At 39.0% G+C, this 20,603-nt stretch overlaps 1 protein-coding gene across 3 annotated transcripts in view; it reads right to left on the reverse strand.

Annotated features, from left to right (window-relative positions):
• LOC149554385 (RING/U-box superfamily protein) overlaps positions 1 to 20,603 on the reverse strand; it is a 208,109-nt gene that overhangs the window by 77,781 nt on the left and 109,725 nt on the right. For all 3 annotated transcript variants that reach the window (XM_089828460.1, XM_089828462.1, XM_089828461.1), the window contains exon 8: positions 6,885 to 7,011. In XM_089828460.1, the coding sequence (XP_089684586.1) occupies positions 6,885 to 7,011 (127 nt within the window). The remainder of the gene's footprint in view (positions 1 to 6,884; positions 7,012 to 20,603) is intronic.

The following is a 20,603-nucleotide window of genomic DNA, read 5'->3' on the forward strand; positions in this document are numbered from 1 at the left end:
ATACAAAGAGAATTCCTGGCCTATTTTATGTGCTGGAATATGTAACTCTGACTCTCCATTTAGTTGGAATCCGGAACTGCTATTGTAAAAGATGATTCCAGACAACCAAAATTTTGACCCGAAATGCAGAAAAAAGTGGACCAAACATGTTAATCTTTGCTGAAGACGAAAACAAATAAATGTGCTCCAATTGCTCAATAAGATTTGAAAATAAATTGAGTGAATAATCAACAGTGTGAGTTCATGAGCAGGGTTCCATAAACTAGAGAAAATGAAAATATGCAGTGTTTCTCCAAGTTTCCGGGAGAGGAATACGGAGATGTGGGACCACAGGGGTCATGTTTTCAGGAACAACCAAATTTTTTTTTTCAAATATTGGGAATGGCAATTTAAATATAACTTAAAGTCTTAAACAAAATAGAAGCAGCTAAAATTCCTAAAAGCAATACTAATCTGTTCAATTTGCAAAGATTATCCTTCCCCTATTACCTTTTCAGGGAGTTCGACCAGTTTTTTTCCTTAAAGTTCCTCTATTCCTATTTAAATGCACCAAACTGAGCAGGCTGTCCAATTCTCAAAGCAGGAGGGCATCCGCTCAAATTTCTCAAGGACCTAGGACATCAGTTGTACCCCCAAGGACATGTCCCCATATAAGTGGCAATGAAGAAAGTCTTCTTTTAATAAAGTCATCATTACATGGTGGGAGTCTGCAAACATGGACAGCTCACATACATTCTCAACTACCTCTCTAGCAAACTCAGAGGAGGAAGATGTAATGTCCCCTTCCTTATCAATTTGGGTTAGCCTATTTTATTGATTTCCATAGGCTAATGAATTGGGGTTAGGGATTTGCAGTGGCACTTGATACAGTGGGTTGTCAATAATGTGTGTTTTTGAGTTCTGGTATTTATGGCGAATGTAATGCCCCTTTTTGGAGTCATTTTTGGGTATATTCTTGTTTATCGTACAGGGTAAACGGTTTATTAATGCATTCAAACAATAGACAAGAACATGTAACACAAAAGTATTCCTTTTATTATTCACATGTATACAGGAGATACTACAATTTTCAATATGATTGGTTGATTGCCATCATTATTCCAAAGTCCCTTCCAGATGGTGTACACTTACTTTCCCGAAGGGGTGACTCAAACGTCACGCGCCCGTTCGGATACTATTCTACCCATCGGTTACAATATAGAATTTGCCGACAACATCATCCCCCCAAAAGAAAAGTCATCTCCCGACGACAATTACAAAATCTTCGAGATAGATTAAAAAAATATAATTCACTAACTATGACTAACTGTAACAGGATAAATCTTTTTCTGTCACACCACTTTCACATTCGTCCTGTACCTGTACCAAACTGGTCTCCAAACACGTTGCATCTGTAGCCTCTGCTAACACAATATTGTTTCCTTAGCCAAGTTGACCTTGATAGCCACCCACGCCGCCTTCTTTGCTTCCACTCCTCGGTATGCTAAGCCAAGTGTCGCTCTATTGCCTCCAACTAGATGATCAGCTCCTCTCGAGCTCTCTATGCATCCACCAAGACAGCCTCACATCCAACATCTACTCCGAGTGCCTCAAAGCGTAGCATCCTTCTCGAAAAGCTTGCTCTAGTGCTCTCTCCACCTCTGGCAGAGAGACACTCTATGCCTATAGCAGTTTCAAGTCTCATCAATTGATTACACTTCCCATGACTGATAACTGCACTAACTAGGGGTCTAGGGGGCAACACCACCAGCAGGGTCTAAGGGTAGCGCCCCTGTCACCAAGACCAAATTAGCACTCTCAAACCCACACAAAAGTCCATTGGACACACCATTTTTTGTGATTTTCTTCTAATCCCATTCTCTCTCTACCAATTGCTTATGTTTTACTGCCTATTTATGTCTTTCCCTTCCCTTCGGTATCACATGTTCTTTATTATGGATTGTTTTGATTTATCATCATTTTTTTTTTTACTGCTCTTGCTTCTTGAAGAGTACGGCTCCTTCCTTTGTTAAGTACGGTCCTTACTTCCAACAACTCCTATCCAATTGATATAGCTTGTCCTTTCACCAACTGTACTTACTCGTCCATACGGCTGTACTTTCACATCTCATACTACCTCTATGCCTCTAGGTCGTACATCATCTTAGGAAGCCGTACGGTTTCCAGTTTCCTCTTTATGAAGGTCGTACGGACTTCACTTGTTATCACTGGCAATATGGACTTCACCTATTATTAGTGTCATACATGTTGGTCACACGGTATCAGCTCTGTCAGTTAGCAACCGCACTTCCTTTTGCCGTACGATTTGAGCTCGTTTTTACTGTTAGTATGGTCTACTTTGCTATTCGTACAATCTTGTTCCCATTATACCCTTTTCTACGACAATTGGATGCCCTCCTGATGTGAGGGCTAGCAACATTGGGTCTATTGCGCTTGTTTAGCTTTCCTTCTCCTTCCTATGTTCTTGTAGTTTAGCAGCTGAAGCCATGTTTGTGAGTGTCGTTCATAGTTGGGGAATTGTGAGGATCAGATCATTTAATTTTACTGGCACTTCAATTTGTAATCTCTACCTTATGATGTTCTGTTCTGTGTAGTTCCTCATTGAGGTACCCGCAGTGTCCCCCTTCTCCGTTTTTGATTTCTCTGTCTGCATCCCCCTTTCAATTTTTTCCCATGCGTCTTCCAATCTCTTCTTTTCTTCTGTCAAGTCTGGATACAATTTTGCCTGTTTACGTGTAATTGCCAGGACTTCTTCTTCATCTGTTCCTAATTTTTTGTTGATCAAATTCACTCCTAATTTCGATTTCGGGCACTCGGCATCTTCATGGTTTCCAGGACCACACCATTTGCATAACAACTGCGGTGTGTTCGTCGTTGTACAGTTTCATGCAAAGTGGCCCCACAAGTTGCTTGCCGACATTGAACCATCGATTGACCATTCGCATCATACTGAATCCGATTGCGGCCCCCATTATTATTGTTATTATTGTTGTTGTTGGTGTTGTTGATTTGTCCCCTTCTATTGTTTCTGTACCCACCCGCGGTGGCACCGTCATTGTTTGTGTTTCCATTCCCTCCTAGTGTGGATGCTTCCTGTGTCAAGAGCACTTGTTAATGCCCACTTGTTTTCATATTGAACGGGTATTCCTTTGTGGAATGTCTCGCAATTTGGTAGATATCACAGAACTGATTCTTCAGATAGGATCCCTTAATATGACCTTTTCTCTTGCATTCTGTGCACCATAGCTCCTTTCTTTGGTCTGGCTATTCCCTTTCTGCATATTCTTAAACTCTTTCATCATCCTAATCATATCCTTCTGGAGGGCTCGGACCTTCTTACTACTCTTTCCATCACTATTGCTATCCTTAGAAGTAGATTCATCCGAGTCGGATGATCTACTTTTCTTCTTCTTTTTTGTTTTCTGTTCACTATCTAAGTCCATCGCTTGATTGTATGCTTCAGTGTACGATGATGGCGATACAATCTTCATTTTCCTTTTTAACTCCAGGCGTAGTCCTTCTATGAACCACCTTTTTTTCAGCCCGACTGTTGGCTTACTTTCCATTTTATTTACTAATTCTTTTAGTTTTCTGGCATATACACGGGCTGTTTCATTTTTTCCTTGTTTTGTGTTGTAGATTTCTGCTACTATCTTGTTGTCGTCTCATAACAGTTGAAACTCTGTAATAAATTCCTTCTTTATGTTTTCCCATGTGGTTAGCTTTGTTGGATTGGTGTTTGAAAACCAACCGATTGCTACACCTCATAAGGTAGCTGGAAATTGTCTTGCCTATTCGTCATGGTCATTTTCTCCATTCGCTGTCCAAATCGTTTCGCAAGTTTTGCAATGTCTAATTGGATTAGCCATGCCATTCCCGTTGAACTTTGGTAACTTTTCCTTTGGACTGGCCATCGGTACCCTTTCTTTCATTTGTTGTGCATTGTTGTCGGTACCTGCGTTGTTCTGTACTCCCGTACCACTCTGCACACCCACATTACGGACACCTACATTCTCTAGTGGTGTGAAGGCTTCCTCAAGGACTTGGTTGTTTCGACCAAACTATATTTTCCCGTCAAGTGTATGAAGGACGAAGAGTTCAACCCACGCTCGCATTCCATCAACACTCTAAGCTGTGCTGGTCCTTTCCCTTCCGTCCGAATTCCCCCTTGGCGTACACCAGTTTGCCAATGCTTCCTTTGTTTCTTCAATCACCCTTCGCCTTTCTCGGGCTTCTTCTATCAACCTCTCCCTTGATCGACTTGGAGACTGCACTCTATTCGTCAAAACTCCCATGATACCGTGGTCACCTATGACACCACTGCCATACCCTTCGGTGAGTTGTTGGAGTTTGTGCCTCCGGTCACTTTGCTATGTGCGGTTTAATATTTCCCATGCCACACGTATGTTATCTTCTAGATTCTTATTTCTATCTTTATTCAATGTGTTTGGCATTCATAGCACCCGGTCTTTATGGGCAACGGCGCCAAATGTTTACTGTACAGGGTAAACAGTTTATTAATGCATTTAGACAATAGACAAGAACATGTAACACAGAAGTATTTCTTTTATTATGCACATGTATACAGAAGATACTACAATTTTCGATATGATTGATTGATTACCATCATTATTCCAAAGTCCCTTCCAGATGGTGTACACTTACTTCCCGAAGGGGTGACTCAACTATCACGTACTATTCTACCTGTCGGCTACAATATAGAATTTACCAACAACAATTCTCCCATACTATTTTTCAGCAAGTCATATAGCAGCATTTCTGCTTTTAGTACTGTAAATAGATTCAGTTTTGATGATTATCTCAATATTTTATAGTCTAGTGGTTTTAAATAGAATAATGATAAGTTTTAATTAAGCTTTAAATTTATTTATTAAATGAAAGGACCGTAGAGACCAATTATTCAATTATAGGTGATTTATTTTAAGAGATGGGCCTGCATTGAGAGATTAAAGATGAGATCAAATAAGATCTATTAATATCCAACAAATCACCAAAAATGGGTCAAAGGGACTGGGAAGACAAGAGTTCTGAAACCCAACAGCAGGAGCACCAAACCGTGACCAGAAACAACAAGAAAAGAGAGAAGGAACGAAGCAAAGACTCCAAAAGGCTAGGGGGTGGAAGGGGCGAGAAGGCAACCCCTCGACACCAACAAAACTAAACTAGGGAGTTGAGGAGATAGAGAAAAGTCCCTGAACAGAAGGATAATCCATAGATCTGGTAGTGGGGCGATCTCGATGTCGATGGAGCAGCTGCCTCTGTTTCTGGATGTGTCTCATACTAGATGAGGTGATAGAGTTGGAAATGGATCTCTGTGAATAGGATCTCCTAGGCCTAATGGATCTAGGTAAGGAAGGCGGATCAAAGTGCCTTTTGGTGCCAAGGACCATCCAGGAGAAGAAAGAGGAAATGAGTTGATCTAACAAGGGGCACAGGGGGCACTGAAAGGTATGGCCTCATAAGCAAGTAGCCTCCTAAAGATAGAGGGCCACATAGTGCTGATCCGTGTATCCTCAATTTTGATAGTTATGACTACATGATAATTTGGGATCCTTGTAACGACATGTTTAGTGCATTAATTCAATGGGATTTTGATGATAAATTTCACAATTCCAAGCAAGGTGTTATAAATATCAGAGCAGCACAGTGGATTGGCGAAGCAATATTCTTGAGGTTGATATGGGATCTGAGCGTTTGGTTACAACATGCAAATACAGAACACTTGAGAAAAAGCAATCTCAAAGAAGGTTAGACTGTAGTGTCCCCTTTTGGGAACATTAGAAGTCAATTAAATAATTAAATTTAAAGTTTGTCAAATTATATAAAATTAAATGACAATTTAGTTTAATCATTTCATAAACTACTAAAATGACTTTATGGAGTCTATTAAAAAATTAATAAAGTCATTTTAAGTTAAAAAGGGAAAATAAAGATGCAAGAAAAACAATATGAAGAGACACAAGTTGTCTTTTAAAAGAACATTTAGAGGCTCATTATCGAGATGCTTGGTATATGTTTGGTTATAATTTCTCTTATGATGAATCCTGGGAACCTTTCGCTTTCAGTGGGTTTCAGTGTGGAAAAACTCAAGCTTGGAAGTAGTGGATGGAAACCCATTGTTTATTGGAGATATCACTCAAGCGTCGCACTTTGTGCTTCAAAATAATAATTCTAGTTATCCATTCTGAATATAAGTTTTGTGGATATGATTCGATGCTTTTTACTGTTGTTCTACTAAAGATTTTAAGGCAATATTTGTATATCATTTCAAAATGTTTGTTTCAGTTGATATTTTATAATCATCAGTATAATGTGCTAGATAAATTGAAACCAATTGCGTGCAAAATATTTGTATTATTTTCTATGGTAAAATCTGGAACAAATATCCTGGGGGATACTACCAAGTGCATAAAGAACAAAGAGTTTTGCTACCAATAAAGCATCCGAGCCATCTAGCCAAGTGATATTCCTCTAAGCTTCATTCCCATAAAAAATATGTAGAAAGTTGCACACAACCCTTCACTTGATACCAAAATACAAAAGTCATGAAAACCTACTCAGCAGGACTTGTGAATTTAAGTGTAAAGAGACTATCAAAGATGCAAAAGGACTTGGGAGAAATTTATTACAACGAATCATATACATGGAAACCAATTTACAGAAAGTTCTATCCATTTTCATATTTTTATGAGAAAACATATACCATGTAGTGCACCTAAATTACATGCTATATCTATAAGTATATGCAGACTGACAACAAGATTTTAAATGCAATATAGATTCCATTGATCATTATCTAAACTTAATTATTGTCTTCCAATAGCACAAAAGTAACAGCAAGAAACTTTGATTTCAGAAAACACCTTGAGAAGGAACACACTGTGGACATTGAGCTCCTATCCCATAATCGAAACTCTCGTCATCACTTTCACTACTTTCAAAGAACTCTGATAGATTCAAATGAAAGCCAACCCTGCGACCAATTATCGTCTGAAACACAAGAAACTTGAGTTATGTATTGCCAAAAATGAATCTTCTAAATCGCAGTAAACTCGACGTACCATTTAAATGTAGGCACATTAAATCATTATGACATACACATGCTCACTACTAAAGTAACATTGTGACACACACGAAACATCTGATCAAGCTACTTGGCACACGAATTCAAAACTCGGAGCACAACAAATATAAATTTGCACACAGAAATTTAACTAGAAAATAAATAACCTCAGAAATTCGTTGGCAGCAAACACAAAGCAAAACAAGTCTTTTATGGAAAACAAAATGTCATATGCTAAATTTGTTTAAATCTAGTCAACTTAAAGAACATTGACTTAGGTTTCAAATTTGAGCCCCCAACTAAAATTACATCTCTATGGAATCAAAACCAAGCACATAGAATCAAATAACACAATAAAATAGTAGATAGAATCAACCTATTGATTAACTTATCATACTGAGACAACTTTTTAGCAGTGCTATTATATATTTTACTTCTTTGTAGATTTTAAGAAGGCCTTCAACTATGTTCCAATAATCTTGTGTTCTAAACATTGCATGCTATTTATTGGTATCATAGTGTCTTTATTACTATCTCCATGATGCTCCATATGTATACAATGGTGTTGGTGTGCGTTTTATAATCCACCGGGCATAGAATAGAATATCTCGGGGCACTCTACTCTCTTGAACAAAATCACTTTGTGCTAAGATTGCATGAAGAAAACACAGCGACTCCGAGGTTTATATGTGCAAACAAGCAACTTTGTGTTGGATAGCTTCCTTGATAATGTTTGTTGAAACATGCAAGGGACTTATGCTCAACTGATATGATTCACAAGCTAGGAGTTAGACTTGCCAATAAATTTCGTTCTTTAGGGGCACTTTTCAAATTTTGAACCTCAAAGAACACACAAAGGGAGAAGGGTTTGAGAAGTAAATGAAATGCCAATATCAATCCAAGAACAACGATCAAGATTTATAACATAACAACCCTAATTAGGGTTTCCCAAAATAACAATAAGAGCAAATGGATGGAAGACAAGTGGCAAAAGGAGCTATCTTCTAGGAAGTTGCATCTTCAGTCTTTTCTATAGCAGAATGTTTAATGAACATGGACACAAGAAGGGTGACCTCTTCCATCACAACATTTGGCAGCATATTCAACTTGAGTTCAACTCTATCCAAATCATACACGCACATGGCAAAAGAATTATCCCACTCTGATGTACAAAAAAAAGGCATCTCGAATGCACAAGAAATTCAATGCCTTAGTAGTCAAATTTTGTTTCAGGATTGTTAGTGATGGAAAATGTTCATCGTACGGCTCTATACGGCCCTCACTCTATGTTTCGTGTACAGCTTCTTCCTTGCCATTTCTATCTACTGTACGGCTGTAGTCTTTTCTCCTTCTGAGATTGTACAGATGTTGATTTCTCTTGAAATTTTAAGTGTTTCAGAGAACACAAGGTCTGGTACTCTCCTCCTATAATCCTCTTAGCCGTACAGGCAATTGAAGATGTGGCTCCCTGTTTTGGCATCTAGAATGGCTTCCTTTCCTGTTCTGAGTTCTCCAATTGCTGATGTTATATGTTCCCTATTCTGTTTCTTCCAAGCCATACCGCCTCCTTGCTACCTATTACTGTACGGTATGGTGCTTGCAGTCACCCAACCTCTAACCTCCGGGCAATCTGACCGTACATTCGTGCTATGTACTTGCGGGCCTCTCCCTCTGGCTTCCATTGTACAGCGTGTACTGATTAATGTTTATGCCTTGCGTATGCTTCCTCAATGCTGTACAGCACTTTCCTCTACTTTCTACTAGTCGTATGGTGCCTCTTCCAATCCTCTCTTGCCATACTATTGTCCATACAGTGTATTGATGCTTTCCCAATGTCGTACACCATATTCTTGCCTTTTATAAGTGCTTTGATGGGTCGTACAGTGTTCTAAATGGGTCATACAACATTCTCCAAGGCCACCGTACAGTGCTAACTTCCCTCCTTGACCATATGTCATACGGTATTTAGATTTCACTTTCCCCAATTTGTATGGTGTAGTTTTAACAATCCTTTGTTTGTAATTGCTCACCGTACAGTGTTATCTCCCCTTGGTCGTACGATAGTGAATTCTATGCTTGCTTCCTCTAAGCCGTGCAGTCAAATATTTCTCCCTTTAGTGGTCGTATGGTTCCTTAATTGACTACTCCATTTAATTTAATAAGCTTGTTCTTCATTTATTACTTTCGCACTCCTTTATTTTAATAATCCAATCTCTTGTTACTTTATTATTGTCTTTTATTTCTTTATTACTTCCACACTCAGAAAATATGTTCCACTTTGCATTTTATCTATATCTACTTATCTTACATATATACAATGTTTCCTATCGTTCTTCTCTCAATTGTTCGTCGGCAAGGGAACACTTCTTTCATGATATATTTTTAACTTCGACCCATCACCGCATCTGGTACTTCTTTCTCGTCTAGCGTCCATAACTTGAGTGCCCCATTATTGCCAACTTCTCGTATCTTGTATGGTCTAACCCATTTAACTTTGAACTTCCTTGGCCTGATCTCATTCCTCCTGTTATACTTCAAAACTACCTGACTTGGTTGAAACTTATTTAATTTTAAATGCTTATCATGCCATGCCTTCTGCCTGTTTTGTGTGGCTTCCATGGCCCACTGTTCCTGCAGTCGCCACTCATCCAGTTTGTTTAGGTTGTACAATCTCTCCCTTAGGCTTTCCATGTCGCTTAGCTTGTTCTCGATTGCTATCCTCAAACTTGCTACCATGAATTCTATCGGCACCACTGCCTCTTGTCCATACATCAACTAGAACGAAGTATGTCCAATAGTTACTTTATATGACATACAGTACGCCCATAAAGCTGATGGTAACTTTTCTTCCCAATCTTCTCCCTCAACTGCATAGAATTTATAAATTACTCTAACCAGGATCTTGTTTGTGGCTTCGGCTTGTCCATTGGCTCTCGGATAGTACGAGCTCGACAATGAATGATAGATTTTAAATTCAGTAGTGAGCAGTCGGATGACATGATTAACAAAGTGTCCTCCCCAGTCACTTGTCAACTGCAATGGAATCCTGTACCTAGTGATGATTTGCTCATATATAAATCTTGTTGTGCTCACCACCGAGTTCTCTGGTATTTCGTGTGCCTCCACCCACTTGGTCAGGTACTTTGTCGCTACCACGATGTATCGGCACCTTTCGGTTTTGCTTAGCTTCAGGGGTTTGACAAAGTCCAATCCCCATCTTTCAGAAAGCCCCTGTGCATGCGAAGGATTCAGAGACATAAAGTCCCTCTTCAATGGTTTTCCAACTCGCTGACATGTATCACATGCAATGACCCACTCTCTGGCGTCGTCGTGTAGGGTCGGCCACCATAATCCTGACAACAGTATCTTTCATGCAGTTGTGTCTGGCCCCATGTGTCCTCTTGCTGGTCCTTCATGCGGTTCCTTTAGTACTTTTAGAATTTCCTCCTCTAGGATGCACCGCCTTAGAATCTAATCAGGTCGGATTTTGTATAGTAGCCCATTGATTAATTGAAACATCCGACTCCTCAGCACCAATTTCCTTCTCTCATTGGTGGCATCTCACTCGAGAACTGTCCCATAGATAGATATTCTCCAATATGTACATACCAGGGTTGTAGTACTATGACGTGAAATAGTTGCGCGTCAGGAATATCATCATTAACTCCCTCCAGTGGTTCCCTTGATTTTATTCTCAACAAATGGTTTGCATTTACATGACTTTTCCCTAGCCGCACCACAATCTTAAATGTGAACTCCTGCAATAATAGTAACCATTAACTTATCCTTCCTTGAATAATCAGCTTATTCACCAAGTATAGCAGTGCGTGATGATCTATATAGAATACAAATGACGTCGCCAACAAATAATGTCTGAATTTTTGTACTGCGTACACCATCCCTAGTGCCTCTTGCTCCGTCGTACTATAGTTTTTCTCTGCCTTAGATAACAATCTACTTGCAAAATACACCAAATGGTCCAATCCATGGTCACCTGTCTGTCCCAGTGTTGCTCCAATGGCATAATTTGATGCATCTACATGAACATGAAATCCTTTGTCCCTGTTCGTATAGGCTAGAACCAGTGTCGTGGCCAGCCTTGTCTTCAATCCCTTGAAAGCTTCATTCTGTTCGGCTTCCTATTTGTAAGGTTCACCCTTGCAGATGAGTTTGTCCAGTGGATAGGACACCTTCGCAAAGTTCTTAATGAATCTCCGGTAATACCCGATGTGCCCTTGAAATGACTTCACTTCAGAGACAGCCATCGATGGTGGCATCTCCAAGCTTTCCCTGTGGCACCATTAATCTGCATTTCTTCAGATTTAGTGTCAATCTTGCTTGTCTGCACCTCTCCATGCATTCTCTACATGTCGTTATGTGTTTATCCTTTGTGCTAAAGATTGACCAGTCATCTAGGAATGCTTTAAAACTTCCGATAGACATTTTATAAAATATTTGCAGGATAATCCTCTGGAATGGCGTCGGGGAATTGCACAGTCCGAACAACATCCTGTTGTATGTGTATACTCCATCTTCCACAATGAATGTTCCTTTTAATTTGTCTTCTTTAACGATGGATATTTGGTTGTACTCCAAAAATCCGTCCATGAATGAATAAATCTCATGCCCCGTTGCTTCCTCCAGGATGCTATCCGTAAATGGTATCAGTAACGGATCTTTAATCGTTACCGCGTTTAGGCATCGGAAATCTATGAATATTCTTATCTGTGTGGTGTCCTTTTTCAAAGATATCACGATTGGTGATACCCGCTCACTCGTCTGCACTTTAAAAATAATTCTTGCTACGAGCATTCAATCGATTTCTTCCGTGACCCATGCCGCAAAATTTTTATTCATTCAGTACGGCCACTTCCGTACGGGTATTGCGCCTTCAATCAACGGTATTCGGTGGACACAACTCCGGTGGCACTCCATTAAATCTTTAAACGTCCAAGCGAAGACGTCCTTGTACTCCATAAATATTTTGAATGTTGTTGCCTTCAAAACTGGGTTCCAATCATCTCCTACAAGAATATTTTTCAGATTTGCCTCATCTCCCAAGTTCATTGTTTTCACCGTAGGCTCTTCATACTTTATCGGTTTATCCTCACTGAATGTATGGGCCGCTGTCTCATCCACCTGCACTTCTCCCTCCTTTATTTCACTGTACTTCTTCGAAAACTCGTTTCCTTCTTTTTCTTCCTCGACACCCAACATGTTGCAGCTTGGAAAGAGCTCGTAATCCTCCATCTACCACTATAATAGTCTATTCACCGAGTCTAGGTCGTCATCAGTCAACTCTCCTGCTAATCTCAATACCCGTTCCTCTGGTTCCATTCTCTTTCCTCCATCATCACTCTCGCCTTCACCTTCTAAGTCTGACGATGCTACCTCTTCCCCTACCATTTGTGTATGTAAGTCAATTATGGATCTTTTGCCTCCGCATTCCATGGATAGAGTGTTTCGTTTCCAGTCATGTTTTACTTTTGCTTGCACCAACCAACCCCATACAAGGATAGCATCATACCCTCTTCTTTTTAGTGGAATGACCACAAAATCTAGAAAAAATGGTTGCGTTCCAATGGTTGCCAGCTGAGCCATCAAAGTTACCAATGGTTTGAGCCCGTGTTAATCCACCGTGAGTAACTGAAATGTAGGTGGCCACAACGTGGGTTGTCCATAACCTTTTCCATATATCTTCCAATAACACATTCATGCTTGACCCTCTGTCCACAATTGTGTTTGTCAGTACAGTTCCTAGCATGCCCATCTCGAATATTGTCAGATGCCTTCCTGTAGTAAGTGTCAGTAGCATGGGGTTTGTTGTCGTTGTTCCACTACCATCCCTTCCAATTTCCTCCATCACTCTTGAGAGTGGTGTCATATGTCCGCAACTATGGCATTGTTAGAAGGTCATTTAATTTAATAGGAACTTTTGTTTGCATTATCTGCCTCGTCACTTTTTGTTCAGCGAAGTTCCTTTTTGAGGTATCAGCAATGTCTTTTACTTGTAACTTCCCTGTTATCATTTGTCTTTCCAGCTCTATTCGTACTTGTTATAACCTTTCCTTTTCTTCTTCTACATCAGGGTATTTTGCCTTCTTCGCTTGCTCACGTGTAATGGCTAGTACCTTCTCATCACACGTTTCAATGCTTAATAGATTTACCCCTTGCTTCGAGCATTTTTGAATCTTCGTGATCTCCCGGACCACACCATCTGCATAGTAGCTGCGACGTCTTCTTCATGGTACAATCTCTGGCAAAGTGGCCCCAGAGATTGCACACACGAAACTGTATCATTGGTCGTCTACTCACGTCATACTGTATCCAACTTCGGCCTCCATTGTTATTATTGTTATTATTGCCCACCCCTTCTGCGTCGATTATTGTTGCAATATCCTCCTAAAGTTGCATCATTGTTTGTGCTTGTTCTGACAGACACTTCCTGCGTTAGTCATACTTGCTGGTGTCCTTTTGACTTCATGTTAAACGGGCACTCCTTTATGGAATGTCCCACCACCTAGCAAATATCACATAACAGTTTCTTCAGGCATGTGCCCTTTGTGTGGTCATCTTCTTTACAGTTCGTGCACCACAATTCTCCCTTCACTGAGTTCCAATTCTTTTTGAAATTCTTAAACTCTTTCATCATTCGTGGTATATCTTTCTGTAACGCTCAAACTTTCTTGTTTGATTCTTCGTCACTACTACTACTTTCGGACAATGAATCGTCTAAATTTGACAATTTATGCTTCTTCTTCTTACTTGTTTTCTGTTCGCTTTCCAGATCCATCGTGCGATTATATGCATCTACATACGATGTTGGTGGTACAATCTTCATCATTTTTTTTTGAGTCGGTCGTAGCCCCTCAACAAACCATTGTTTCTTCAATCGTCAGCTAGTTGACTCTCCATCTTCCCAACCAGCTCTTTTAGCCGTCTTGCATAAGCACGGATTCCTTCATTCTTTCCTTACTTTGTGTTGTATATCTCTGCTACAATTTCATTATCATCTCGTAGCAGTCGGAACTCCACTATAAACTCCTTTCTGACATCCACCTATGTAGTCAATTTCTGAGGGTTGACATCCGCAAACCAATCAATTGCCACACTCCATAGGGTTGCTGGAAATTGCCAAACCCAATCATCTTTATCTGTTACACCGTTTTCTGTCCATATTGTTTCACATGTCTTGCATTGTTTGATCGGTCGTTCCATCACCATTAAACTTTGGCAATTTCTGCTTGGGTCCTACCATCGCTACTTTCTTTTGATTCTATAGCACTTGTGTACTTGTGTTGTTCTGAGCACCCGTGCCGTTTTGAGCACCTGCATTGTTCTACATAGCCGCGTTGTTTCAGACAACCACTACTTCCGACAACTACATTACCTGGTGAAAGAAGATCTTCCTCAAGTGAAGTTGTTCGATTCTTTGCCTGTATCCATTCGTCAGGTGTATCGAGAACGAAGAGTTCACTCCGTGCTTGTGCTCCCTCGGCACTTCAAGCCGTGCAAGTTGCTTCTCTTTCGTTCGGATGCTCTACCCTCAGCGTATACAAGTTAAGGAACTCCTCCCTTGTTTCTTCCACTAAATTCAATCACTATTGAGTCTCTTCCAACAATTCCTCGGCACTCTTTGCCTTGCTAGGTGAATGCACTCCCACCGTCTATGCCCCTTCACCCCCTCGGTGTCTATCGTCAATCTGCTGAAGCTTTTTTCTGCACTCCGCCTACTATGCTAAAATTAAAACTTCTTGTGTTGTCTATATTTCATCCTTATCTTTTATCTTATTTCTATCCTTGTTAAGAAAATTCGGCATTAATCTTCATAACATTTCCTTGGTTTGACTAGCAATGGCGCTAGATGCTTACCGTACAGGGTAAATGATACTTAACGCATGTAGTATAGCAAGATATAACACAGAACAGATACTTTATTCATATATGCAATATGTGCTCAATGCTTACAATCCGATTACAATGATGATGCGTACAAAGTCCATTTGGGACGGTGTACATATAACTTCCCGAAGGGGTGACTCAACAGTCACACGCCCGTTTGGATACAATTCTACCCGTCGGCTACAATATAGATTTTACCGACAACGGCGAGTTCTATGATTTAGATTTTCCACTTGCATATCATTTTCTTAAATAGTCTCTTTCCCAAGTCTATGAATAGCTATAAGGAGAATGCTGTTCTAAACCTATCCAATTCGCTACTCAACTTTGATACTATCAGCCTTCACCTTTTCCAAGACCTCACCTCATGTAATTAATGCCCAATAACATGTGTTGAAATCATAGATAGACCCTACTACAATCACTCTCCTAATATCATGATCTTCCCATTTTTTTGACATGTTTGCAATTTTGAAGAGCAAAGAAGAAGTTTGGCCATATGTCAACATCAACTTTTCCACAAATGTGGCAGCTTGTTCACTGTTACCTACCATCCATTCATTGGCTTTTCTTGTAGTTACCTTTCCATCCTTAAAAACTCCAATTGCTTCCTATCAAATATTCAAAAGTGGTGGAGCTTTTTGTGTAGGAGAAAATAATGCACCCCCTAAAGACCAATTAAAGTCTCAAACGGATACACGACTCCCTTCTAAACACCTCACTTAGCCGACCAAGAGTGTCGAGAAGATACAATTGAACGTTGATGTTTAGAGTGCATGTATGTGATGTCAATTAACCAACCGTGAAATTAGATTAATTTATTTACACAAACTATGTGAAGGTTAATTGATGAGTGATTAAAATGCCTAAGTGGTGTGAGTGTAGTTTTAGTTTGTTTCAGTGTATAACTATGAATTTAAGGCACTACTGGACAAATAGTAATATTCTAATCATAGAGGACGAAAAGTCAAGCTTAAGGGATTAAACCCTGAAACTGGTTAGCTCTTTGTTGTAGACAAAAGCACGAGTCCAAAAGACTATAGTGCATCTCGAGGACACTAGCATGAGACATTAGCATCCCATACAGATAGTGTTCTTAAGTCACAGATGGAGATCGGAAAACAAGGAGAGTAAGCCCAGAATGCTAAAACAACACAAAAAGTAATCAATTACTGAGACAACAAAATAAAATAACACTACCAAGATGATATATAAATGATGAAATTAATAGTTGTGGATTTGTTAAGATAATCTAGTGAAAAAGATGAAACTAATGAAAAGGATAAGAAGCATACACTTGGTTCGACGGATGATAATGAAATCCTCATGATTAGTCAAGAAAGCCGAAAGGACTCAAACATGTACACAAGCAAGAAAGGAAAATTGTTGGGGTCATTTGAGAGGCTTGGCTCAGTCAAACCCCCATTTTGGTGTTTCCACCTTTGCGGATGGCCAAAGAGATATGGGTATGATAACCAGTGATACATGACCAGATTAAAAATGACACAAACACTAAATGTAAATGCTCTAATGTGAAGAGAAATGATATGACAGTATGATATGGTCAAACACAGTTAGATGTGCAAAAAGGAAGATAGAGAGACAGAGGGAGGGAGAGAGACAGAGAGAGAGGGAGAAAGAGTGAGAGTCGGCAAATGCCAAGGAGGGCGTGGATACGAGGCATGGTGAATCCAAATGGAGAGCTTGGGCATACATAATGAAGTTGAACCTACAATAAACAGGTTTATTGAGTGCAAAGATGCCTATGGAATGAGAGAGATTGTAAATGGAGCTCAATAAATGAAAGGTTCATGAGTGATTTTACAACTAGAGAACTTGAAATTGAACAAATAGAGCACTAAAATGATCTCCATCAAGCGTTTTTATCAAACCCCGAATGGAATCTGTGCAGGAAGCCATCATTTGGGCATTACGAACTACAGGGTGACAGGTTTGTAATGCTTACTCAAATCTCTGCATATCTGTAGATTCATGGACACAAGCTTGCTGCACGAATGTCTCCGTGGCACGCATGTGTCCATGGTCGCCAGGGCTTGCTTACGTGGATTTTTGGCTAATGTTCGCATTAACTTATGGCATAAATTGATAAATGCTTTGAAATTGGGTCTTAGGCTAAAGGGGAACATGATGTGTAAATGGCCCACCCATGGAGGTGTAGATTTTAAGCCATTACACTACCGCATCATAATGATCAAGAGGTTGTAGAATATACTTCTTCAAGAACTCAATTTCTTTCTTGTATTCTTGTTTCTTCCTATCTCTTTTCCTAGTCTCACCTTGATGGAAGAGACTCAATTGTTCAAGTCTTCAACCTCTTGACCCTTGGTGCTCCAACTAATGTTGATCGTCATAATTTCATACTCCTGAGGTATAATGTCCTCTTTTTCCCTATCAACTTTTGACACATCAATCTAAACTAAACGGCAACCCATTTCATCCCTCTAAATTGTGGCAAACCTTTTGGTTGTCTTCGTTATTGCCACCTTGTCTAATGTAGCCAAAAAAACAGTTGTGTCATCTTCTTCCTAAACTGCCATAGGCACTTTCACCATCATTCTTTCTTTTAACCAATCAGGAACTATAGGTTGTTCAATATTGTCTTCTTCCTGCTTACTTTCTTCAAATGGAAAATCCTAGGATCCCCTAAGAGCTAAACAATTACTCACATGAAATTCCTCGTCCAAGATATCCATCTTATTCTCTAATTTCAATTAGCTTTGTGTTTGAAGGAGATGAGGGCTCTAGATCCTCCTTCTAAATTGATTTAATATTCTCCTCATTGATTTGAGAAGGAACCCTTACCTCAGCTAGTGATTCTCCACAAGAATCAATATGTTATCCTATATCCTATGTGTAGCAGAATGGGAGGGGCCTAATTTTTGCCTCTCTTTAGTAGGTTCTTCAATCACACTTTTTTTCGCATTTTACCTTGTAGAGTCATCAACTACTCCCTTCCTTTTCCTTGAATTGATTCTTTCAATTGGCTCGATACTTTGGGACACTCCCTCGTTAGAAGAATCTGATTCTATTATGCCCATCAAGTTATAAGTGAAAGTCATATTCTTTTGCTTCAACTCTTGGACACGTTGCTTAACCCACCACTATTAATACTTAAAAATCGGGTGCACCAAGGTGGTTAAATCAAGGACCTCTAATTTTGACCATTTCACAGGAGAGTTTTTTATTCTTATAAAAGCACAGCTGAGCATATTCTTCATCATCTTCTAGAGGGTCAAATATATGGAAAAGCCTAGTTGTTATGACCAAACATACACAGAACTCAGACTAAAGTCTTTTCCTAACATCAAATTCATCCACAGTATTTTACCAAAAGTCCTCAAGGTCTACTCTATAATTGTACTTTTCTCCATTCATTTATCCAAATACAGTTGTGAGGATCAAAATCAGCCTTGGACCACTAAAATATGAATGGATACCACTACATCTTTAGCCTAGGCCTATGTCGACAGGCAAGTTTCAATCATGTTTCCAATGAAAAATGGAAAGGAAATGGTCATTTTTTCCTTACTCTTTGGAAGTACTCATATCTTTCCAATCGCCTTAACTTCGAGCAATATCATTCCATTGGTAGGATAAATTTGAAGTCGATAAGGACATCTGGTAAATCTATGAACTCTTCTATATGTGAATCTCGGATACTGGATGAAAAAAGATACATACTTTCTTTTCAAGCTCTTTGCTTCTAGAGTGAGCCTCTGATGAGTTTGTCTTGTATTGTCCTAGTGATGTACATAAAAAATGCACTCCTCACTCCTTTGAAATGGGAATTTGCATGAAGTTGCATCTATGGGTAATGGTCACATTCCTTGAAATCATTCTCACCATTGCCTACCACACCTTTGCAAATCAGTCGTGTGTATTTGTAATTTACAGCAATTTTGAAAAATAAGAAATACTCACTCTCATATTACCAGCGATTGAAGTTTTAATATATACATTCAACAAGGATTGAAGTTTTTATACAGCAATGAGGAGCATAAGGAAGATGTTAAGAAGTTGGGCAATAAGACAAAAAGGTCACACGCATAGAGACAAATGCTGATTCCACAATTTATAGGGAGCAAATGGGCCCATCACAAACAGCGATACGAAGCCAGAGATGTTACCGTCAATGATAATGTTAAAGTTATACAAGTCAAATTAACAATTACAAATGTGCGGTCTAAGAAGATGTAGCGGTTGGATAGTTAAAAATAATTAATATTGATTATAGTTAAAAGAATTGTAATTTATTTTTGAAGAGAAGTATCTCTTCAAATTGAAGAGTCACATCTCCCTACTACCAAATTATAAACATGGAAATATATTATTTGAAGAAGCAAGTTAGCATGTAAAAAATAAGAAAGGAAGAAGAGTAATAAAAAGAAATATATTATCAGATTTTTTATCTGATTTATATATTTATTGAAGAGAAATAGAAAGTGTGAATTCTAAAAGGAGAGGAATATATACATCTAGCAGAGTAAAAGTGTGGACAAAAGAATTTATGTAATCAGATTTTTACCTGATATACAAATAGATCTTTACGTAAAGGAGAGTGAAGAGTGTAAAGTTGACTGTTATTGGTTGACTTCAAGAAGAGAGAAGAGTATATAAATTTATATAAAGATAAGAAAAGAATAGTGCGCAATATAAGTATCCATCATCAGTTGAAGATAGCAACATTGATAAGGTGGAAAAATAGATTGTGTGCAGTGGGTTAGTGCTCACAAAGACAGAAGTGGGAGTTGGTGCTTCCAATAGGTCAATACCTGCAAATTGTGGGAGTTGGAGCTTCCAGTGAGTCTGTGCTCATAAACACAGGGGTTGGAGCCTACAAATCATTGTAAAAGAACAAGTTTAAATAAAAGCAATTATTTGTTGAGGTTTTTTCCTGCATTGGGTTTCCAAATAAAAGCGGTCTTTGTGTTCATGTAGATAATTGTTGATTTCAGCATTTAAAGTTATTATAGCAATTGTTTAGATTAAAAGTTTTAAATTGACAAAGTTGAAAATTATACTGAATCACCTCCCCTCTTACTATAATCGTGTGCTCTTCAAGGGATTCAAACTTTTCAAGAAAACATTATCAAACTCCTAAAAATCCCCAACCACTTGTAATCTCCAAAAATCCTCTACATGGGTGAAATCTAGAAATTCCTTGCTCATGCTAAATATCCCAAAACTCCTATGTTTGAAAAGTCCTCGACTATAGAAAAAGTTTGAAGTTCCTTGAAGAGCCTAATCGCCAAAACGTATCACAAAGGGAATAAAATCCATGAATTAGGAAAATCCCTGACTTAGTCCAAAGACCAAAATTCTAAAACTCAAATTCCACAACTTGGGCAAACCATCAACGCCATAAAAACTTTGAATTTCCTTGACTTGGTAGGATTTCCAAAAATCCTCTACCTAGTAATATCTTTGAAACGTAAATAATTAAAACTTTCGAAAGTTTTTCCTTGCCAAGGTCAAAACTCCAAAAATCCGAAAGGACCTTTTCCAAAGGCTTCATTAATTCACCAACTTCCCAGTGATAATTTCCAAAATCCCTGTTGGGTCCAAAATTCCAAAATTTCCCAAAAAGCCTAGAAAC

The sequence above is a fragment of the Cupressus sempervirens genome, chromosome 5 (assembly GCF_028749045.1).
Source record: "Cupressus sempervirens isolate cs-2001-9-10 chromosome 5, ASM2874904v1, whole genome shotgun sequence".
Taxonomy (NCBI): Eukaryota; Viridiplantae; Streptophyta; class Pinopsida; order Cupressales; family Cupressaceae; genus Cupressus; species Cupressus sempervirens.